The sequence below is a fragment of the Anser brachyrhynchus genome (genome assembly GCF_964034855.1).
Source record: "Anser brachyrhynchus genome assembly, chromosome: 29".
Lineage (NCBI taxonomy): Eukaryota > Metazoa > Chordata > Aves > Anseriformes > Anatidae > Anser > Anser brachyrhynchus.
This window is the reverse complement of record NC_137722.1, coordinates 1,726,240-1,749,749: the sequence shown is the minus strand read 5'-3', so window position 1 is coordinate 1,749,749 and position 23,510 is coordinate 1,726,240. Positions and strand designations below refer to the sequence as shown.

Below are 23,510 nucleotides of genomic sequence, written 5' to 3'. Positions count from 1 at the left end.
GTTACGGGCGAGCAGCCAAAACCTCCCTAGCACAGGGCAAACTTCACAATAAAGGCAACGAATACGGCGAGGAACAGCCCAGCAGCCCCCCAGGAAAACCCCCAGAGGTGGGATGGGGCTGGCAGAACTCGAGGGTGCCACCAGCCCTGCGCTAGAAGATTAAATCGTGATGAAGACCAGCCTTGAGGTGACCCAGCAAGATGGGTCTCAATGTGAACTCATGAAAAAAGAGGAGTTGGCACCATCCTGAACTTCCCCCAAGCTTCCCACTGGGAACTTGAGAAATGGACGTGCTGAACCGTTGCTTCTGCTGCTAAACAAGCAGGGACCTCACCTGCATCCTTCCACAACCGACTGCATCTCTTCCAAGCGGAATCGCTTCGGTGCACCTGCTGCGTCCTACCGGAGGTAACCCAGCAGCTGCCACCGCCTGCTCCGAAGGCGCAGAGAAGCCCAGGGAGCTGAGGACGTCCTACACTCAAAAGCAGCCTCTACCAAGGAGAGACGGAGAGGTTAAATGTTCCTGTAACACCGAACCACTGCTCAGATCAACTCCCTGACGCTGCGAAGAACGGAAGCAGAAAACTCTCGAAATATATTTTACCACCAGTGCTTGAGGTCCAGAAGGATTGCATCTAAACCTTCAGTGAGCTGCGCAGAAAGCTGCAAGCCGGAGTCAAGAGACAGGGCTTGAGCTTTTACTATGGAGTCCTAGCAGAAGGTAACCCAATTAATACATTTTCTGTAAGAAAATAACAGAAATCAGATCAGACACAAAGGACGCATCCGCTCAAACACTAGTAGTTATTTTACTCTCTTTGTAGCACGGCAGGTGGTAAGACTCCTGTACAGGGATACAGACCGACTAAAGGTCCAACTGCTCTTTTGGGCAACCTGGATCTTGTTTTTCCCCTCCCAACAGACAGTCTTGCTTTGTGCCTGTCTTCCTCGCCCGTAAGGGACAAGGATGTGTGCGCAGCACTCGGCACAGCCAAGGCTCCCCGTAGCTGCAGGCAGCGTTGTCCATCACGCTGGAGGCAGAAGCAAGAGGCATCACTTCCAGCCTTCTTAATCTGCATTTAGTCAACGACACGTGCAGGCTTCGACGAGTTGCTTCCTGCCTCCAAAGCAAGAGGCACAAGTTTGCACTCGTGGGGGCTCCCAGGTTAGTGTTTGAGCGGAACTCCGGGGGTGTAAATAGCAGGGAGCATCCTGAGAGCTGGCAACACGAGAGCCTGAGCGCTCCTCCTGGAGTCCTCGCGGCCAGGTACGCCAGCGAGGAGGTCTGAAAGGGGAGGCTATGCCGTCATGCTTAGAGCCTGCTCCCCAAAAACCCCCAAAACCTCAGTTCCTCTGCTAGTCCACACCGCAGTCTGCAACCTTCAGCAATGACGATGTGCCAAGGCGAGAGCCGTGGCACCGAGGCAGCAGCGAAGTCACCGAGCTTTCAAGGAGAGTTGCAATGCCCCTTGCTGTCAGAAGCAGCCTGGTGCTGGAAGACTTTAAATCGCCCTTGAATGTTTAAGCTCCGGCGTGTGGGATGAGGTTGGGGATGGATTTGTTTCATCAACAAACAAAGCTTATTGTTCAACACGTAGCATAATTATCGCGGAGGGAGACTGCTGTATTTCGCAGGGCAGCCAACGCTGTGCTGTTTTAATTAACACAGGTCAGGGATCCGTCCTTACCGCCGTCACTTAAGCAGCTTGCTGCCTTCACCAGTAAGAAAAACACGAGGTAGGCAGACCCCGAAGTTCATGCTTCTGATGCAGATAAAAGCTGTTTGAGAAGTTAAAGAAATGGATCAGCTGTCACTCTCGGGGTTTTGATAACCCTAAGCGAAACAGAGGCAGGAAAACAAAACAAAAACCCAGCGGCGTTTCAGGCTGCCTGCCAGCTCCTTCTGATAGCATAACAAGCAGCTCTATTAAAAAAAATTGGGGACTAACATGCTGCAAAACCCTCAGTTTACTTGATCTTGCAAAGTGTCAAGAGGATTCACTCATTCTTTACAGAAAGATTTAGCTGCTCGTTCACTACAGAATATGACTGGTATGTACATACATGTGCTCAGATTTATATCACATTTAGTCAGGATAAATTGCTTCAATAAATTCTTTTCTTAAGAACAGGCAGAATAAGCAGATGATTGGATACTGGGAACACATTCTCATCCCTCTTCCTGCAGCCGCGGGACAGTATTTCACTGTTTTGATGATTTTTAGCATGTTGGAAACAGCAAGGGGAAGCAAAGAAATGCAGACAGATTACTGAAGCGTGCTTCAAAGTTCTGTCAGCACAGACCCGACAAGCAGCTGCCGTGTCATGGAAGACTAAAAAGACACTTTCCAGCAAAGACGACCGTGCTCCACGAGCCCGTATGTGTTCTTCTCTCTCTGGCATTACTAACTCACGCTGTATTTGCATGCAAATAACCTACAGGCTGTCTGCAAGAAAGAAGTAAACCCAAAGCCACACTTCACAGCAGTCTCGAGCGTGTGTCGTGCTGGTAATCGAGCACCCCTTGGATTTTGCACGGGGTGTTTAAGAGCACAAATTTTCTGAAGAGTAGCTGGGACAGAGCAGCGCTCTCAAGGGGAGCAACTCCTCTGCAGCACGCACAGCAGGCAGAAAAACAGAACAAACACGAGCTTCGCTTCCAGGGCTGCACCTGCCCTACAGCAGACCTCATTCCCACCTGCAGTTGCATCTTGTAATCCCTCACCAATTTGTAATCCCTCACCAGAGCAACTGTAGAGGATGTTTGCAAAGGGGCCAAGTCCAGCCAGAACAGCCACAACTCCACCACTTCTCCAGCGCCGCTTATCCAAGGGTGTCAGCACTGACAGAGCAATGACGACTTTTTCCTGAAGTTAATCTTGTTCTCTGTTTGTCGGGGACATCGCCTCTTCCTACTTCTGGCAGGGAGATAAATGAGGAGTATTACGTGAAGTGGCCCGGTGTATGCCAGGGCTGACACCAAGGTGACACAGGAGGCGCGTGCTGCGATAGCGCCCGAGAGACGAGGGGCTCTTCTGCACGAAGTGAGGCACGGCCCTTGTCCTGTTCTCAGCTCTGCCGCTGCCTCGTGCTATGATCTTGGGCACCCCACTTCCAAGTGCTCCACGGCCTGAGAAAACGAAGCCTCGGGAGGTTAAACACCCGGCCACACAGGCTCCGTTTACTCAACTGCTGCACGAACCGTGTGTGCAGGGCGTGAAGATGTTTAAAGCTGTGGTTCCACAAGGCACTCGCCGACAGAGCCTTTTGTTAATTCGGATCCTTCGCTGGGAGGGACTGCATGCGTTCGTAGAAGCAAAAGTAATCAAGTCACAGATGATGCATAATAAAGCTAAGTATTTTGTCATACGCGCTGTGAGGCAGCATGCTTTAAATGTCCATTAACACAAAAGCATTTTGGACAGCCTGAGGCCTTACTGATAGCAGAGGGCTTCCATTAAGTTCTGAAGAACTAGGAGACATTGTTTTGGAGATGATTATTGGTCTGATGAAGAAAGAATAGGAGACGGTCTACTTTATTTTGAGGTTTTGGAAAATCTGAGTCAAGAGTGTGAACGCGGTGATGCAGCCACCACATCACTTTTGTGTGCAGCACGCCAAGCCCGCTGCAGATTGCTTCATAAATAATTCCGTCAGCAGACCCACCTGAAACTCGCAGGGAGAATTCCCTCGCGAAGAGTCGAGAGAATTAAAAAAGAAAACCCTCAAAGAAATCAAAATATCAAATTAGCACCTACAGAACTCAAACCGTACAAAATCCCCTCAGAACCGTTGAGGCTCCTAAGTGACAAATCTATCACGGGCTGAACCCGGGCACGAGAAGGCTCTCAGCTAAGACAAAGACAGCAACTCACCCCTACAACGGCCTTTAGGAACCCTACAGGCTTTGATTGAGCTGCACTGAAGAGGAAGCTACTTACCGCTTTCGAAGCGTTTTGTCCTCTTAAAGCTTAAACCCAGCAGAAAAAGGCCTCAGCGTTTCAGAACGCGTACTGCAGATGAAACGTATTTAAAGCTGCGTTTTAACTAACCTGGTTCCAGTGTCTGCTGTGGACAGGCTCAGCTGTAATCCAGGCTACCCATGAGGATCCCTACTCTAGGCAAGCCCCTGCGAAGGGAAGGCAGACAGGTGGGAGTGAAGAGTTTTGCCCTCAGCACCGGAGGCTGCAGACGGAGAAACCTTTGCCAGTTCTGATACTGCCAAAGCATACTGTAATTCGGAGACACACGACCACGACCCCTGCCATTCTGGGGATGTAAAGCTCCACGGGCTTTTCAAACGGCTGCTTTTGAGGTTGCTTTGCTGTTATCCTTCCCTGTGGCTCTGCCGAATAACGAGAGGAGGTGCTGGGATGGGAAGCAGGAAGACGGCCCAGCTCAGGACCTGCCACCTGCCCATCACTTCAGCAGGTGGCTCGTTCCCCAGCACAGGCCCTCCTGCTCTTGCATGTAAATTTTTCCAGTAAACAGGAAAATTCGGCCTTTTCCCACCAAATTTCTCCATCACCCCTGCTGCCCACCAACATCCACACGCACACGCCGTCATCCCAGTCCCACACCACCCCCTGGCTAAGAGCATCAGTAAATGGAGATTACTACATTTACCATGTATATACTTACTCTACATTTACTATGTATTTACTTGTAAATCCCAGTAAGCACTAACAAAAGGTGGGATTTTTGAATTCAGCAACGAACCACGATCGAGGTGGGAAGTTCCAAAGAGGTTAAAAACGATGCCTGTGTTCATATACAGAAAGGATGACACTGAGTATTTTAAAACACACATTTTACACACCTAAATGGGCTCTTGGTACTTGCTGGAACCTCTCCTTCCTGCCCATCTCAACGCCTGAACTGCCCACCGGGTCCCCTGTTCACGAGGAACTTGACTGGGACGCTGGTCTGGGGAGAAGCTAGTTTTGCTTACCTCAGTAATGAAAATTTCCACTTTTTTTTTAAAGTTTAATTCTTCCTACAGATATTAAAGTCAGCCCATATGCTGCTTTCCCCCTGGTATATCAGTCCATAAACCCAAGTAGTCCCAAAGCACGTTAACTAGCCCATTAAGAAAAAAACTAAGCCCGTTATCCTAGTCTAGACAGACACCTAGGGGTAATATTTTAAGTCCCTTAAAGGAATTAGATGTACTACATGCATCAACAACAGCAATGAAAGACCAGCCTTCCTGAAAAGGATTTCCCCCAGGATGCGTGTTGGCACCTCGTGGAAGCCATTTTAAAGAACTTCCATTTGGAAGCAGTTTAGGGAAAGAGGCAAAAAGCAGGATGCAGGTTTTCAAGCTCACGTTGGGCATTCGTGTGGCCCTTCATCCATGCTCTGCATCCTGCCACATGCACTAACCTAGCTCCAGAGAGGATCAGGGTTTTCGAGCTGTGCCTGTAGCCACGGGACAAGTCCTGGTTTTGGTCGGCAGCACAAGCCTGATGCCACAGAAATGGCTCGAGTCGGGCTCTTCGCCTCCTGTGATGCTTCCTGCAGCCAGGCTTTCACAAGCACACGTCCCTACAAACATCCCGCGTTCCTCGGGGCCCTAACCCGTGTCAGGGCGCAGGTAGGAGCGGCGCGGTTTCTTGTTCGTAAAGCTTCCACGGACCTGTTCCAGCTGAATCACCGACAAGTACTTGAGGTCTGAAAGCAGTCTCGAGCCAAGATCTGGAGCTCTGAGTCATGCCTCCTCTGGTCTGCAACAGTCACGAGCAACCTCAACCGCAAAGAGAGATGACAGCCCCCCAAAATGCTGCTGGTCCCATCTCCCCTCCCACGTCCAGCTTCCCCTACAGACAGCACCTCCTGCACCCAACACTGGCACCCCCCCAGCTCCCACCACCCAGAAAACATTTTTTCTGGATCACCTCAACCCCCCACATGAAAAAAAACCCAAAAAACTCGTCCTTAAATCTGAAGATGGAAGAAACTCCCCGGCCACTTACTGCTGAATGTTGGGGGATAGAGATAGAATGAAAAATGCTCTAAAAATAAGGCCCTATTGTTGTACTTGCATGTGACTATTGTTATTGCAGGAATGCTTGTGCCCAACACTCTTTTACATCTGTGTCTTGCAAGACAAGCTGAAATACTTCAAATCCCAGAGAATGCTCGGGTGTCTGCAAAAATTGCTCTGCTTTGGATTTGCCAACACAGCCCCGCAGCACAGCTCCCTGCTCCAGCAGGAACGCGCTTCCTCGTACACCAGCACAAGCACATTTATGGTTTATTCCCATAAATCATAAGGATAAACTTTACATTAATGTGACCACAAAATTAAAGCTAGAGGTTGCACCAGCTATGAAACAAAACCAGAAGAGCTGCAGAGCTACCTCCTAAAAATAGGCTGAAAGTGGAACAGAAAACAAAAGCAAACGGCGTGCTCTGCTGCCACAAGCCTCCCTCTGCTACCACTTACTTGCCTAGGAAGTGAAGAACGAGCAGCAAAATGCGTTGGAAGGAAAACTGCTGCAGACAGGGACATCAAGAGGCACCTAGAGAACTGCTCGTAAGTCACGAGAAGACTGTCAGGGAAAGGTGCAGTGCAGAAACAAAAGGGCTCTTAGCTTCCAGCAGATGAACGCGCGCCCAGGTACCGTGGAGCATCCCTCGCTCCACGTTCCAGCCGTGCAGGAGTTTACCCACAGTTATTTTTCAGCCTCCAGTAAAAGGCTTCGGTCCCCCACCGCGCTCTCGTACCCCTCAGACTCGCAGCCTCCGAAAGAACGAACGGTTGCTCGAGTGCTGCGCTGAGAGAAGGGGCAGTTTAGGGAATTTCAGCACAGTTTAGGGCATTTCGGCCTCAGTTTTAAAAGCCTGCCAAGAGCTATAGATACGGTGGGAGGGGGGCGAGGAAAAAAATCAGACAAACCAGGCAGGGGAACTGTGCCGGTGCCTCGGCGTTGGTAGCACTGCTGGCACCACGGTGGCACTTGGCACCCCAGGAAGGCTCTCACCAGGACGCCAGGGCTCGGGAATCTGTCTGTTTGCAAGCAAAAAGAGGGTGCCCAAACAGTGCAGTGCAGCCTGGCACAGGTTCTAACTGTTTGGCTCTCCCAAATCAAAAAGCACCCTTCGCAGTCAGACCTAAAACTCATCACGGACGTGCAGGAACAAGCCTGAGCAGAGGTGCAGCTAAAGGTAAGGTGTCTTTCCACCGACAGGCAGCACAGAAAACCTGTTTGCCATCGTCCCAGGCTGTTAAATAGGGCAAAGAGTTTTCAAGGAGGGTGGAGGACCCGGAGCAGGCTGCAGCTTTTGTAAGAAAGTAACAGCAGGAGCAACAGCAGCACTGAATCTGAAACAGTGCTCTTACAGTAATCCCTACATTTACCATAAAAAAGAGGAAAGGCTTCTCACAGAAGCCTTTGTCAGCTGGGATCACCACGAGGCACGACCCGGGTACCAGTGCTCGGAGGGCCAGCAAAGCCTGCCTTCTGCCTTCTCCTCCATCACGTCACCGTGCTCCTCGCCGTCCTGCTTCTGGCACGCCAGCTTAACGTGAGAGGTAAAACAGAGCTAGGAGTTAACTTTTTTTTACGAGACTGAGCTACATGGGATTAATTCTCACAGACTAATGAGTCACAAGGCCATCCCAGATCAATTTGGGTAACTTTGCTGAGACCTGGGAGCTGCGCCAAGAGCATTAACAACCAGAGCCACGATACAAACAAGCCTATTCAAACACAAATGGGGCTCAAGACACTAGCCCAAGCCCCAAGGACAGGCAGTACACTGCTACTGGGAAGAAGAGATAAAACCACAATAAACTAGATTATTATAGATGGCTGCACAGAATCTGTGCTGCAGCATACATCTTCCTACAGAGGAATACACGAGATCGCAGGCGGGCTCAGCGCAGAATCCGTAATTGCCGCTGGGAGCTGGAACTGGAAGGGGGAAGGTTCACGGCAATCAAAAACCAAACTGCTTTTGGATAAGTACGAGGGAAAGAAAGTCGGAGCAAGATGGCCATTTCTGCTCCGCTATCCAAAAGAGAAGGAAGTGCAAGGCACTGCCCCAAGCTTTCAAAAATAGTAAGAGATTTCCCACTAAAATGCAAGGAAGGAAACATGTTGCTTTGAGACTGTTCCAGGAAAGGCTCTTTATTATTTGTCTAAGTGCAGTCATTAACAGCTCTCTGCCTCGAGTTTCCTGACCATCAGAATGAGTATTCGGGACGCTGGGCTAGGTTGGGATCAGCAGGGTCACAGAGGCAGCAGCACCCAGAAAACGCACGGAGCGAGTCCGATCCTTCCCATTGCACTCGGCTGGGGTTCGGCGTTGGCATTCCCCACGCGACCCTGGATGAACGCCCGACACCGCTGGGATGATGCACAGCACCACAGTCCACCATAAGCTGCAATGAGGTGAAGAAGTCAAGCTCTTCCTTTAAAAAAGGGGGGAAAAAAAAAGCAGCATTTCACTCTTAGATTTCCACGCTGCGGTGCCAGCCCTACGAGGGAGGCGGGTTAGGTGCCCAACCTGCCTTCAGGTCCTTTCCAAAGTCAGCTTGGCCCCTAATCTCTACTGGGGAGCGGCTGCTGACTCTCCAACTAAATTAGGTGCCTGCAGGGATTTAGAAAACCAGCTCGTTCCACACCCTTGGGTGCCCAGATCTCCGTTTGTCTCTCTGTCACCTCCTGCTCTACACCCAGAGACATTCTGAGAGCTTTTGGGTTTCGCAGGGAGGAGGCCCCCGGCAAGCTGAGCGCGAGCTTGCAGGCTGCTGCGAGCCCTCGGCTTTGACTTCAGAGTTATTCTGGGGTGCGAGGGAAGGAGTGAGAACGCCTGCTTTGTAACCAAGCAGCTACGAGCAAGCTCAAAACTGTCATCTGGGAAAGAACGCCAAGAGCCGATGCCGTAAGATCTGCTTCGGAGGCGTAACACCCTGATACTTCCTAAGCCTGATAAAGCAAACCCAACTGTATAAACTGGAACGCTGGCAAGGAACTCGCGGGAGGTAAATCTCCAGCAGACACGCAGCATTTAACAAGTCATTAGGAGTTAACCTACATGCAGGGTGAAAGCGAAGTCCAACCACGGCCCTTCTGACCGTGCCTTTCTGGGCGCTCAGCAGCGCTTGCAGAGGATCCCCTGACCACGAGAGTATCCCCCAATAACAGGGAGGCTGTCGAGGTGGTAAGATCCAAGACGCGCTGCCTACATCCTCGGTTCTTGCCTGCAGGAGCCTTGCAACAGCCCTGGAGCCACACCACTCCTGCAAGCATCGTTATCAGAAGCACGACCTTTCCTACCAGCCGTGAAGTTTGGCCCCAAACCACTTAAAGAGCAGCTATCAGCACAAGGAGGAATGAATTAACAGCCCGGCTGCAAACAAGGGTATTTCCACGTGCTTTTGGGAAGGGGTCAAACCTCACATGAAGCAAGAGCCACGAACCAGAGGCGTCCTCCTCCTGACACGCAGGCGATGGGACAGGGAGGCACTGGCAGCGTCCTGTCAGACCCAAAACAAACTCCAGCAAAAGGATTAACGCGGGCCCCAACCCAGCGCATCAGCCACAGGCGACCTAGCTGAGACTAGAGAAGCTTTTCCCCGCGGTTAGATCAACAAACCCCCTCGCTGGGAGCTCCAGCCGGCCACAACGCCTTTTTTTCCCAGCCCAGCTTCCACCAGTCCTCCCAACTTGCGCTGTTTAAAACTCTTATAAACAGCAACGAGTTCCCAGTTACCATAACAAGAAGCCTCCTTCGGTAACGTTGCCTCCACGTTGGGGTCTGGCAGGATAAAATAAAAGGAGCCTCGATGTCCAAGAGCCTCCTGGCGCTGGCCGGCCTCCAGATCAGATCTGGCCTGGCCTCTGCCTTGGGCACGAGGTGTCGGAGAAGCCTGCACATCCCCAGCAGCGCTCGGGGAAGGACCCCAGGGTTTTTTTCTAGAGCAGCCCTGAGCTGCTGAAAGGCACGACCAAGGACCAGAAGCTCGAATCCCCTCCGGGAGGACCTCCTGCTAACGCCAGGCTGGGGCACCCCGGGGTGCAGAGAGCTCCCGAGCGCTCCTCGGCGTGGGTTTTTTTGAGATGTGACTTCACCTGGCTGCCAGCTCGCACCCTCCTGCTCCTCCTTTCGCGGGAAGATTCCTGCGGGATAAGCAGCTGCTCCTCCTCAGACATGCACCGTAGCTCACCCTGGCCAGGCGCTGCCAAAGCAGCCGCAGCTTGGCACAACTTGCTTTACCAGCAGCAAGGTTTCTCTAGTTAGGTGCCAAGCAACAAGATTTCCAACACGAAAAGGCACCTGGCCAAAGGGTCTAGAAGCCTTTGATGAACACAAGACAAAACCCAACGTAAAGCAGCAAGTCAGCAACTTCCCCAGGCAAGACGATGGAGAAAGACCATCTCTACATCAGAACCCAATTACTCATCCGCCAGAACTGCGCTTCCCCTTCCAGTTTCTGGAGAAAAGGAGGACTCTGCAGAACATCCCTCAGGTTCTTACGCTAAGACAAGAGGGAGACCAAGCTGCAAGAGCCCAGCAGCAAGCACAGCAGGACTGTCTGGCAGCACCCAGGCGCTGCATTTGCTCAGCATCTAGCCAGCTCATCGGGCAGCCTCGCCACTGAGAAGCATCGAGGCGCGAGTTCCTCATCCCCTGGTTGCTCCGGGACCTCCTCCAGCACAGGAGGAGCTCCTCCAAGTCCCTACCAGAGGTACGTGTGTCCCAGGGAGCAAGGTGACAACCACCTGAGCGTGAACCCAGAGCGATGACAGGCGAGGGCACGCTCGTATCCGGAGCTAAGCCAACGTGACACGGCGCAAACCCTCCCCACAACCTCCAGCAACCAAAATTTCCCCCCCCTTCACACAACCAAGGGAACCCTCGCGGCCTGCAGAGAGATGCTCTGAACTGACCACCAGGCAGGGAAGGGTTTTGGCATCGCCTCCAGCAGGCTCAGGTTCGTGGCACCATCACACAGGGGAAGCAGGAGCTCTAAAAAGCACACGGGCAGCCTCGGGATCTCGGGTCGCCTCGTGCTCCTTCATTAGCGGCGATACATCTCCAGCTGCACACGTCTTCACAGCAGGGACAACATATTGCAAGAGATCTACTGCAGGAGAGAGAAATAATTCAAGTTTAAGAACGGGAGGAAAACCTCAGAGAGCCACTGTTTCTTACTGAGCGGGGATAATTACAAGAAAGCCATGACAAGCCTTGGAGAGCACGTTGTTTTATCGAGGAAATGCCTAAGTGACCTAGAAACTGAAGTCCCATTTCCTGAAATTATTTATCCGCTTAAGAGCCCGCGTTTCAACGAAAGTGAGAAAAAAAAGCTGTCGAAAATGGGACTTGAGAGCCCGAGTCAAACTTGAACAAATTCTCCCTGCGACTGTGTGCGAATGGTTTTAAAGAGATCGAAGTCAAGGCTGCGCGGAGCTGAGAACGGGAGAGCCTCTTATGTAAGCGACTACCTATGGATAAAACGCTTGCCCATGAATTAAAATAACCGGAATAGCATCCGAGGGATAGGGGAGAGAAAGGCACGAAGCACTTGCGTGCGTGCAGGGTCATAAAGTAAAAATATTTTGTCCCACCTGTTATGATTTATACCGCACGCGGGCATTTTTATTTATTTAGCATTCAGAGGCACACACGTTTTACAGCGTCATTATTTGATACGTGAGCCCGAGAATCAGAGGGGAGCAAGAAATATTCCAAATGTAAGCCACGTCTAGGAACTTGGTACATTACTGTGAGTTGTTTAGCCGGAGCGGCATTCTGCCCGAGGAGTGATGGCGTTTTGGTGGCGAACAAAGCAGTGGTTTCCCAACTAGGGTTTACAGAACTCGAGAGGCGAAACCTCACGCGGATGAAGGATACAGAGCCCTAAATGCTGATGGTACAAACTGCCACGCCGTGCGTCCCAGGGAGCTTCCCAAAGACAGAGGGAAGGCAGCGGAGGGTGAAAAGATGACAAAACACCCAGGTGAAGAAGAGCGAGCGTCGGTGAAGGTTCCCCCCACCTCCCCCAGCAGACACACGCGCTCAGAAAACGCTGCCAGCACGCTCAGGATTACCCAAAATCACGCCGCACCACGCTGGCCGTGCAACGGCTCCGTTGGAGCAGAGACCTGGAGGACAAGCCACGCTCGCTCTCCTACAAACCCCGGCGTACGCAGGCTCCCAAACCCCCTCCGCGTGCACAGGGCCTTCCTCAGCCCCGTTTTCACAGAATAAATCCGCACCGTGTCGCGGGACGCTCAGTTAAGCCCCTGCTTCCTCATTTTAGGGACCCGCGGGCCGAATCCCGCAGACCTGGCGCCCGGCTGCCGTCACCTTCGGGTCTCGTCCCCCTCTGCTCCCCGGCCGCTTCTGTTTTACCACCGCTGAAAACCCAAAGGAGCAGGGAAAGAATGGCCGAGCCGACCCGCAGATCCCACTGCAACAACAGCGTAAGGTGCGGGAAAACTTTACCTGTCGTTAACAAGCAGATTAATCGGCAACGCGACCGCAATCTCCTTCCACTCAGCAGCAGCCCAACCTCGCTTTCAAAGCTTGTAAAGGATTTCCAGCACCTTTGGCCGGGGCCACGATCAGTGGCACCGCTGGAAACGAGTCTATTTTAAAAGCTGCCTATCTGAAATAATTGCAAGCATCATCTGCTCGGCGATCGGAGCGTTTGTTCCCCGCGTTTCAGCAGACTCAGCACCAGCAGAAGTATTTGGCAGAAAAACCGAGAGCCACGCTCTGCTCTCTGTCAGGTTTACTCACTCTGGAAACGGTTAAAGGGTGTAAGAGAGCCCAGTCTGGTTACCCAGGTATAAATACACTCCGCTGGGTATTGCTTATTCCCTAGCACTGCCAAGTCCACCTCCAGCCAAGTCCTTAATGCACTGAAGTTTATGAAAGACTATTTCTTTTTTTTTTAAATATTATTTTTAATAGTAACAACGGTATTCGGAGCAAGGCCTCTGCCAGCCAGGGCTGAAAAGGTCTCCAAGAAGCAAAAGAAAAAAGGGGGGAAAAAATAAAAAGCAAGCTGCGTAAGAGCCCTGCCGGCAGCAGCACTGCAAGCGTGGCCGCGCGTCCCCAAAAGGCAGGGAAGCGGTGAACCCTGCAGCTTCGCCTGAACTAAAACATGAGCATTTCATACCAAAGGAGCTGGAGCGTCCCTTTTTCGGGAGAAAGGGGGAAAAACGCCTTCGGACAGCTTCTCCTTTAGGGTTTGCTCGGTCGCATCACAAAGAGAGCTCAGACGCCAGCCCCGCGGAGCGTGCACAGAGAAATCCCTGCGGTGGGCGTTCAGAGGGATTTCACAGCCCGCAGGCGGCAGCTCGGCTTTGTCTGCTCACCACCCAGCTCGCCACGGCCGGCACCGCTGAGTTTTTCTGGCCCACGAGGCCGGGAAGCTGCGCGGCATCTGGGCTGCGGATCGCGGGCTGGATCGCTGCGGCAAAAAAGTTGAACACGCGGCTGCTGGCGCCCTGGAGCTCAGCCCTGCGCTCGTCCCCTGCTCGCGTTCGGGTTCAGAAGAGCAAAGAGGGGGCAGGAAAATCCCCCCCCGGCCGGCTCGGCCTCTCACCACCGCCCTGGCCAAGCGTGCAGAGGGCTCAGAGGGAAGAGGAGCAACCCCAAAAGCTCGTCGCACCACGCCATCAGCCCGTGTTGAAACCCGGCGCGGCCCTGGGGAAACCACACCGCCTCGGAGCTGTTCGAGGCACCGAATTCATCACGTTTCGAAAACAAACGTCGAACGTTGGCGTGCCTTAAAAAGCAGCATGTGCTACGAAAAGGCCGTGGCCTGGCGGGTTTCTGCGTTAGAAGAAACCTGCTGGGGTTCCTTTTGTGCCGAGGAGGCGCAAAGCGAGCAAGGAGCCTCTTTGGGGGATGAGGCTGAACTTCAGAGACCCAGTAACACCTGAGTCCTAAACCAACCGAAGCAAAACGCGCGGCAAGTATCAGCCCCCAGGACGGAGAACGGGGACCAGAGGAACGTCAGAGCTCGGGGACACCGCCCCGTGGGGACACCGGCACCTGGAGACGCAGCCAGGACACCCCAGCCCCGTCCCGCAGCTCGCTCAGACCCACGCAGCACCATCTCCTCCAGCCCCCGCGGCTCCCGGGGCTGTGAAAGAAAACCCGAGCCTCTTAGGGCTGGGCAAAGCCACGATGAGAAGCGGAGGAGCGGGACGAAGAGACGGCGACTCGCTGCAGGCTTCCAACGGGACACGACGAGGGGGGGATTTGTCGGGCGGACAAAGAGACGTCAGAAATCTCCCGGTGCGAGGCGTGAGCGTCGTGATGAGCGCTGTACTCGAAAGGAAGAGAGGCTACAAACGTGCTTTTGTTTCCTTCCCTACGTGCAGCTTCCTACACACCTCCTCGCCACAGAGCTGCCGCTTGCTGGCTCCCTAGGGGAACCCAGTCCCCGTTCACATCTCTGCTCAGCCTCCGCTCCTCAGCTTTCGCCCATTGTGTTACGAGTTCCTTGAAGCCAAAAACAAGAAACGGGATTATTTTAACACAGGGAGGGGAAAAAAAAAAAAGAAAAAGAAAGAAGTTACAGGAAGCAACAGGTCCCTGATCCTGCAGGTTTGTTACAAAAAAGCATTTTCTACCAGCGCTGGAAAGCCCTCGCGAAGCGCGAGCGTTGTGTTCGGGTGCTGAACACTTGGAGGAGGAGCAGCTTGGAAAATCTGGCCTCGTTTCTAGGTGCGAGAACGTCAAAAAAAAAAATAAATAAACGAGAAGAGGCCCAAGAAAGTCAGAAGGATAAATAAAACCAACCGGAACGCAATAAAGCATCACATGTGATGCAGCAGCAAACGAATCCAAGCCAAAATCCAACCCAGAGATCCTCCGCTAACGCACGCTGCAGAAACCACCGCGTACGGCGAGGCCTGCCAGGAGCCCAGCACGTTTCACTTCAGCCGTTTCAAAAGCGTTTTCACCACGAAGAGGCAGCAACAGGCGCTGGGCTGGGATGGTCCCAGTTGGCCCGCCCGCTGCTGCACGCCCTGGAAGAGCTCCAGCTGCTCCCGGCCACCTCGTCGCGTGGCGCTGGGGGACCTCACCGGCTCAAGGAGGCTGGAAGAGGGACTCGCTTCCACCCCCACAACGTCCAGCTGCTCTCAGAGCTACCCATCTTTTAAAAAACAGGCCACGGAAACCTCCTGCCCGCCCCACGCCACAGCCACAAGCCCTCTTCCAGCCGTCCTGAGATCGTTCTCCTCCGCCAGCCGGCGTCCCAGGGGTTTCGGAAGAGGCGCGAGCGAAGACGTTAACGAGAAGTTGAGGTTCCTGGAGCCCTTTTATTTCTGCCAGCTCCTACACCCCACGTCTACGCCATCACCACCGCTGCAGGAGCCGTGCCACGCGCTTCTGAGCTCACCTGGACCGCAAACTGCCCCTGCTTAAGGACAGCAATGGCGCCTGCGACGCACCAGGACGGGCTGAGCGACCAACAGCGGGACCCAGCGGGAAGTTTGCTTTCACCTGACAGCTCCATAAATCACGCAGGGGGGAGAAAAAAATAAAAAATTCAGAGCACTGCACGCGTACGGTGGGAAACGCCGGGGAAGACTGGAAGGGAAGGGACCTTGAGGAAGTAGAAACGCGAGCAAGATGCAGCGTAGATGTCAGAAATACCCTTCGGCAAGGGAAAGTTAGGTTAGAGTAAAAGCCAAAAAGCAAGCGGAAGGTTTAACTTGTTCCCAAAGTCGGCGGAAAGCTTCTCCTCCTTCATCCTCCGAGGAGAGGGAGCGTGTGGAGGCAGCGCCCCGAGCCCCTGGTACAAACCGCCGAGCTCTTCGGTAGCAGGACATTGGCAAACTGGAAGGCATTCAGGAAAACAGAGTTCAGCAGCTGGAGGGATTGATTTACGCGGAAAGATTAAAATAACTGGGCGTGGAGTCGGGCTGAGTGGTAAGTAAGGTGGACGGGATCATTTTTTACGGTTAGCTGACAGGCAAGTGCCAAGAGGCAGAGGAAGCGCTCAGCGTGCCGCAATTAGGCATAACCCGAGGACTGGCACACAATTAAGGAAATTCACGGCTGCGTTATAAAAGTTCTCAAAGCGGTGAGGTCCGTCGGGTCCCAAAACAGCCTCCCCTGTCCCAATTTCCAGCCCAGGGCCAGGAGCAGGGGTAAGAAGGCTCCGCTTGGACAAAGAGCGCGCGGCCGCGGGTAATCGGCACCAACCTCGCGCCTCCACCGCTTTTTGGTTCGTTTGTTTGCGGCACCGAAGGCAAACGAGCACTCCAGCCCGCAAAGCCATTAGGCTTGGCACCGCTAATTGCCCCGCTCGCGTCACAGAAGGCGAACACCTTAACGAAGCGAGGAGCGGGGCTGTTTTAACCCTCCTCGCCTCCCAGAACCCGCCTGCTGAATCCACCTCCCACAAACTTCTCCTCCACGCGTAACGAGCGGAGTTATTCTCAGCCTCCCCCGAGAAAAACCCAACCTAAAAAAAAAAAAAAACAAAAAAAAAACCACAACCCTTCGGCAAAGCCCGTGCTTCGGAGCCGCCGCCGGATTCCCCTCCAGGAACGCCCACGTCCCACCGACAACTATTTTTGAAGCAGATCGCAAAGAACCAGGCGATCCCCTCAGCGCCTCGACGCCGCTGGCCGAAGAACGCCCCTACCGTAGCGGGGGGGGGGCCAAAATAAACCGGGAGCTGCCGAACCGCTCGGAACACTTTTTTCCGCTGTGCTCCGCGCGCTGGAGACGTCCCTCGAAGGGGCCTGAGCAGGGAAAGGAGCGATAAGTTCCCCAGGAAAGATAACGGCGGGGACCAGGCGGCGCGGGAGGAGCTGTGCAGGGCGAGGAGGTTTCGGTGCCCCAAAACGTTTCACCCCGCACCTGAACGAGCCGAGCTCTTTCTTTTTTTCCCCCCCCCGCCCCGTTAAAGCGGGGGGAACCCGCACCACCGATTTTGGGATCGGGAACCAGCTCGGAGCCGTGCTCGCAAAGCCAAGAGGGACCCGGTGAGCGAAGGCTCGCCCCTTCCACACCCTCCGAAAACTTCGAGCTCCCCAAGAAACCCCCCCGGGGAGAGCCCAGCGCCGGGCCAGGCCTGGCCTTTCTCATTTCTGCTGCTCGCACATCTTCCTCCGTGCCCTGGGGCTCCCCGAGCCCCCCCGGAGGGTGTGGGGTGGGCCGAGGGCCCCCAGCACCCCGCAGCCGTACCCCTACACCCCGCTCCTCAGGTCACCCCCACCCAGCAGCGCCCACGGCCTTCGGACACCCCCAGACCCAGCCCAGCGGCCCCCAGGGAGCCCCAAATCGAGCCCAGGCCTCCCCGCTCGGTGCCTTCACCCCCAAGGATGGGGGCGCAGGGCAGGGGTCCCCCAGCACCTGGGGGGGGGGCCACAGGACCCCTCCCTTGACTCCACTGACCTTTGGGGGTCCCCACGTCCCAGAGCCTGAGGGTGCCCACACCCAAAGACCCCCCTCAAACTCCCCAACCCCCCCATACCCGAATTCCCTTAAAACTCCCCAAAACCTCTGCGGGGCCCTACCTGCACCGCCAGACGCCCTCCCCTCAAAGCACCCCCAGATCCACATACAGAGAGCCCCCCCCCTCCTGAACACCCCCAACCCCTCACCTCCCAAACTTTAGCAACCCCTGAGGCCCCCCCCCAACCCCTGAGCCCCCTCCCCAAAACCCCTGAGCCCCCTCCCTATTCCCAGGGCACCCCACAAGGCCTTTCCCCCACCCCCAAGCCCCCCAGCACCCCTAACCCCTCCCCAAACCCCCTGACACCCCCCTTTAGCTCTCACTTTCCCCATCCAAGCCCCCCCCAGTCCCCCAAATTTTCCCAGGACGCCCCCCAAGGCCTCCTCTCCTCCTGGCAGCCCCCCCTAAAGCCCCCCATACCCCATAACCCCCCAAACCCCCTAAATACCCCCCTTAGCTCTTAGTTTCCCCATCCCAGGTCCCCCCCAAGCCCCCAGATTCTCAGGACTCCCCCGGGGCCTCCTCCTGGCAGCCCCCCCGCACCCCCACAGCCCCCCCGCACCCCCCAGTCAGCCCCCCCGTACCCCTAAATCCCCCCCATACCCCTCAAGCCCCCCCCTTTACCTCTCAGTTTCCCCCATCCCAGCCCCCCCCCCGTCCCCCAAATTCCCAGGACGCTCCCCAAGGCCCCCTCCCCCCCCCCAGACCCCCCCCCCGTACCCCAAATCCCCCCCCCAAGCCCCCCCCCCCGGGGCCTCCCCCCCTCAGGCACCGCCCGGGCCCCTCGCAGCCCCTCCCCTCAGCCCCGCCCCTAAGGGGCGGGACCCAACCCTTCCCCGCCCCGCCCTCTCCCCGCCGCCATTGGCCGCGCCGCCCGCCGCTCCGAGCCGAGCGGCGAGCCGATTGGCCGGCGGGCCCCGCCACTCAGCGGAGAGGCGGGAGGAAGGAGGACGACGGGGGGGGGGGGAGGGGGAGCGGCTGCCTGAGGAGAACTCGGGGAGAGTTGGGGGGGGGGGGGAGGGGCCGGCGGGCAGTGCCCCCCCCCCCGCCCCTCCCGGTCCCCCCCCCCGCCCCTCCCGCCGGCTACCGTCCGCTCCCGGGGCCGCCCCCGCCGGGCCCGGGCCCCCGCCGGTTACCTCCGGGAGGGCCGCGCCGCCGCTCGCCGCCTCCGGGGCCTTGCGCTGGCTGCGGACGCGCTGGGCCCCCCCCGGCCCCTCCCCTCCCCTCCTCCGCCCCCTCCCCTCCCTCCTCCTCCTCCTCCTCCCCCCCCGCCCCTCCCCGAGCTCTCGCGAGATCCCGCCGCGAGGCGCCTCCGCCGCCGAGGGGGCCAATCAGGGGCCGGCGGGGGCGGGGCGACAGGGGGGAGGAGCCTGTGGAGGTGGGCGGGGCTTCGGGCCACGCCCCCTTTCTCCTCGGGAGAGGGGCCCCGCCCGCTGGGGGGACGGCGGCAACGGGGGTGTCGCGACAGGAGGGGGGTGTCGTGACACGGAGGCCGTCGCGACATGGAAAGCGACGTGACATGGGGGATGTCACGATACGGAGGCCGCTGTGAAACAGACTGTCGCGACATGGGGGCTGTCGCGACACGGGCCATCACAACACGGAGGCTGTCACGACGTGGAGACCCTTGTGACATGGAGGCTGTCGTGACATGGAGGCTGTCACGACATGGGGGACATCGCAACACACAGACCCTCGTGGCACGGAGGCTGTTGGGACACGGGAGCCATCTGGAGGCTGTCGGGACATGAGGGATGTCGTGACATGGAGGCTGTTGCGATACGGGGGCCATCGTGACACGGAGGCCATTGCACCACGGGGGACATCGTGACACAGGGGACATCAAGAGATGGAGACCATCATGGCACAGAGGCTGTCGCGACATGGCGGACATCACGACACGAGGGACGTCACGACAGGGAGACCATCCCGCCACAGAGGCCATCGCGCCACAGAGGCCAACGTGCCACAGAGGCCATCGCAACACGGAGGCTGTCACGACACGGGGGACGTCGTGACATGGAGGACGTCACGACACGGAGACCGTTGCGATGCGGGGGATATCGCGACGCGGGGGACGTCACCACAGAGCCCCCAGCCACGTACGCTGGGTGTACTGGGTGCACGAGGCACGGGGCCGCCGAGGAGGCACGCGGACACCGGCCCCGTTATCCAACCGTCTTTATTCCCGGGGTATAAAGGGGGCACCCCCTGCCCCCCCCCCACCCAGCGGCCATCCCCGGCTGGGGACAGCGCTGCCACCGTCCCTGCCGTCGTCCCTGTCGCCGCCGCCGCCCGTCACATGGCGAAGAGGATGAGGAAGGCCACCATGAGGCAGAAGAGCCCCATGGCCTCGGAGAGGGCGAAGCCCAGGATGGCGTAGGAGAAGAGCTGCTGCTTCAGGGACGGGTTCCTGCGGGGGGGGGGGGGGGGACAGGGGCCACGCTCAGCCCCACCCCCCACCCCCAAAATCCCCCAAAGTCCCCCCAAAAAAACCATCCCCTTCCTGACCTGGCGTAGCCGATGATGAGGCTGCCGAAGACGGTGCCGATGCCGGCCCCGGAGCCGGCCACCCCCACGGTGGCGGCGCCGGCCCCGATGAACTTGGCGGCGGTGTCGATGTCGCGGCGGGCGGCGGTCGTGGCCACGGCCCTACAGGGGCTCGGCCGCGCCTGGGGGGGGGCGGCACGGAGTGGGGGGGGGGGCACAGGGACACACGGTGGGGGGGGGACACAGGGACACACGGGGGGGGGGGGGGGGGGACACAGCCTTGTCCCATCCCCTCGTGCCTCAGTTTCCCCCCCCCCCCCAAGCTCCTCGCAGCCTTGCAGGGGGGGTTTATGGGGCTGAGCCCCTTCCACACGCCCATTTTTGGGGTCAGCGCGGGGCCCCCCCCACATTCCGGTGCCCCCCCCGCCCCATTACCTCCTCGGGGGCGCTCAGCAGCGAGGCGGAGAGGGGCTGGCACAGCACCCGCGGGACCCTCCTCACCTGCGGGGCACGGCCAGCGTCACATTCTGGGGACACACACACACACACACACACACAGCCCCCCCAGGGACAGCCCCCCCGTGTCCCCCCCCCCCAAAAACCCGCTCAGCCCCCTCCAGCTGCGCCCTCCCCACCTCCTGTCGCCTTCGGGGTGGCCCTAAAACGGCAAAAAGCCGTCCCCAAACGTCCTCCCCCCACCCCCACAGAGCCCCCCCAGCCCCCCAGAGTCCCCCCCCACCCCACCAGAGCCCCCCCACCCCCCCAGAGTCCCCCCCCACCCCCACAGAGCCCCCCCCACCCCCCCAGAACCCCCCCCGACCCCACTCACCAGCGCGGGCGCGGCGACCACCTTGGCGCAGAACATGGCGGGGGCCGTGGGGGGGGGGCCGTGGCCTCCAGAGCACTGGGGGGGGTCCTGGGGGGGGGGGGGGGGACAGCGGGGGACAAGGTGGGACACAGAGGGGGGCTGGGACACGCGGCTGGCACCCGGGGGGCAGGGCCGGGGGGGGTCACGGGGAGGGGGGGGGTCACGGGGGGCCAAGGGGGGATGGGCGGGGTCAGGGGGGGTGGGGGGGGCAGAAGGGGACGGGGGAGACAGGAGGGGACAGGGGGGTGGGGGGGGATTGAGGGGGCAGGGGGGCCACGACCTGGGCCTGGAAAGGGGCATGGGGGGGGGCAGCATGGGGTAGGAGGGGGTGAAACCCCAAGGGGGGGTCCCAAAATGCAGCATGAAGGGGGGGTCACCGCCAAAATGTAGTGGGGGGGGGTCACCCCAAAATGCAACATGAGGGGGGGGTCACCCCAAAATGTAGTGTGGGGGGTCACCCCAAAATGCAGCACGAGGGGGGGGGCCACCCCAAAATGTAGTGGGGGGGTCACCCCAAAATGCAGCACGAGGGGGGGGGCCACCCCAAAATGTAGTGGGGGGGTCACCCCAAAATGCAGCACGAGGGGGGGGGCCACCCCAAAATGTAGTGGGGGGGTCACCCCAAAACGCAGGGGCTCACCCCAAATGCAGTTTGAGGCTGCCCCAAAATGCAAAGTAAGGGGGTGGGCACCCCAAAATGCAGTGTGAGGGGAAGGACACCCTAGAATGAAGGGGGGGTCACCCTAAAATGCGGTGACAATGGGGGCCACCTCAAAATGCAGTTTGAGTGGGAGAATACCCTAAAATGCAGGGATTCACCCCAAAATGCAGTGTGAGGGGCAGGTCTCACCCTATAACGACGGGGGGGCACCCCAAAACGCAGTGCGAAGGGAAGGTGACCCTAAATTGCCGGGATTCACCCCAAAACGCAGCGGGAGGGGGAGGTGACCCCAAATCCCAGGGACTCACCCCAAAACGCGCTGTGAGGGGGAGGTGACCCCCAAACCGCAGGGGTTCGCCCCCAAACTCCCCCCAAACCTCTCCGGGAGCCCCCCCCAGCCCCGTGAGGGCCCTCCCCCGCCCCTCCCCCCCCTGCCCCCCCCCCTCCCGGTGCCCCCCCCCCGTTCCGCCCCCCCCCGGGCCCCCTCACCTGGCGCACCGGCGGCGGGCAGGTCGCGGGGGCGCCGACTGCGCAGGCGCGGCCGGAAGCGCGGCCCGGAAGTACCATAGAGAGGGAGGCGGTGCCGCGCCATAGAGCGCCCCCCGTCCAGGCACGGCGCCACAGCGCCCCCTGCGGGCGGGGAGGAGACGGCGGCTGAGCGGGGGGCGCGGGGGCGTGGCCAAAAGGGGGTGTGGTCAAATCGGGGGCGTGGTCAAGAGGGGAGGGGCGGGGCGTGCTTGGCGCCCCCTGGCGGCCAAGGGCAGGAAGCGCGCCGGGAGGGGGCGTGCATGGGGGAGGGGGCGCGCAGGGGGGTGTGCACATTTGCACGCGTGTTTGCACGTGTGTGTGTGTATTTGCACATATTTGCATGCGTGTGCACACGTGTGCATGTGGGGGAGGGGTGTGCGCATGCGTGTGCAAATGCATGCACGTGTGTGTGTGCGTGCAAATGTTTTGCATGCACATGCACACGTGTACGTGTGTGCACATGGGTTTGCGTGTGTGTGCAAGCATTTATGCGCGTGGATTTGCATGTGTGCAAATGTTTACATGTGTGTTTTCATGTGCATGCACGTGTGCACACATTTGCATGTAAATACACCTGTGTACATATTTGCACATATGTACATGTATGTGTGCGTATGTTTGCACGTGTGTGCATGTTTGCATGCGTGTACCTTTAAGCGTGCATGTTTGCATGTACATACAGCTGTGTACATATGTGCACCTATGTGCATGTATGTGCATGTGTGTGCATGTGTTGGCACATGCGTACTTGTGTGCTCACATATGGATGTACGTGTGTACATATTTGCATGCATGTGCACATGTGTGTTCATGGGTTTGCATGTGTGTGCATGTGTTTGCAAGCATGTATGCATGTTTGCACATGCATGCACGTGTGTACATGCTTGCACATATTTAAATTTACGTGCACATGTGTGCATGTGTGCATGCGTGCACGTTTTCATGCATGTGTTTGCACGTGCCCACGTGTGTGCACACAAAGCAGAGGGCTGCATCGCTGCGGGTCCTTCAGAGCGTGTGGTTGCACACGCGTGTGCACGGGGCTGTGTGCGGGGGGCCGGGGCTGTGTCACCCCAGGGGCCAGGGGGCGGTGTCCCCGCAGGCTGGGCCCCCCCGGGGGTGCTGGGGGGGGTGGGGGCCGGCTCCCCCCGATGCTGAGCGGGGCCGCCCGGGGCTGTCGGGGGGATTTATGGGCAGCCCTAATGCGGGAAGCCGTAAAGCCCGAGCGCGCCGCTATTAATTAAATCATTGTTATAATTAACTTTCATTAAAGGAAAATCAATAGCGAGGAGCCGGGCTGGAAGGAGCCCATCCATCCATCCATCCCCCCCGTCACCGGGCGAGCACCACCCCCCGACCAACCCAATTCCCCCAGTTTTTCCCCCAAACCCCCATTTTTCCTCCCACCCTTTTCCTCCCCATTCTTTTTAAAATTTTCCCCCGCGTTTTGTTTTTTTTTTTTCCCCTTTATTCCCTGATTTAAACCCCGGCTCCGTTTGGTGCCGCTGACCTTA

The 23,510-nt window shown here is 57.3% G+C and overlaps 2 protein-coding genes across 16 annotated transcripts in view; both read right to left on the bottom strand.

The window, feature by feature from the left end:
* Nucleotides 1-18,697, bottom strand: part of LOC308184092 (cyclic AMP-dependent transcription factor ATF-7) — a 67,707-nt gene extending 49,010 nt beyond the window's left edge. The window contains exons 1-3 of one of the 14 annotated variants that reach the window (XM_080570828.1): nucleotides 15,380-16,463; nucleotides 14,367-14,475; nucleotides 10,902-11,098 (exon numbers count right to left, since the gene is read on the bottom strand). The gene's annotated coding sequence lies outside the window, so the exon portion shown is untranslated. The other 13 variants (XM_080570831.1, XM_080570835.1, XM_080570829.1 and 10 more) reach the window with 13 other exon arrangements.
* A 916-nt stretch (nucleotides 18,698-19,613) lies between these two features.
* ATP5MC2 (ATP synthase membrane subunit c locus 2) lies at nucleotides 19,614-22,050 on the bottom strand. Of its 2 annotated transcripts, none has more exons than XM_080570836.1 (5): nucleotides 21,958-22,050; nucleotides 20,769-20,855; nucleotides 20,375-20,440; nucleotides 19,961-20,121; nucleotides 19,614-19,862 (listed from the first exon to the last, which is right to left on the bottom strand). In XM_080570836.1, exons 1-5 carry the CDS (start codon nucleotides 22,033-22,035, stop codon nucleotides 19,748-19,750), a joined length of 507 nt encoding a protein of 168 aa, XP_080426962.1. In that variant the 5' UTR covers nucleotides 22,036-22,050; the 3' UTR covers nucleotides 19,614-19,747. The 2 variants fall into 2 exon arrangements, with proteins under 2 accessions (XP_080426962.1, XP_080426963.1); XM_080570837.1 differs by having other exon boundaries at nucleotides 21,967-22,050.
* Between the last annotated feature and the right edge of the window lie 1,460 nt (nucleotides 22,051-23,510).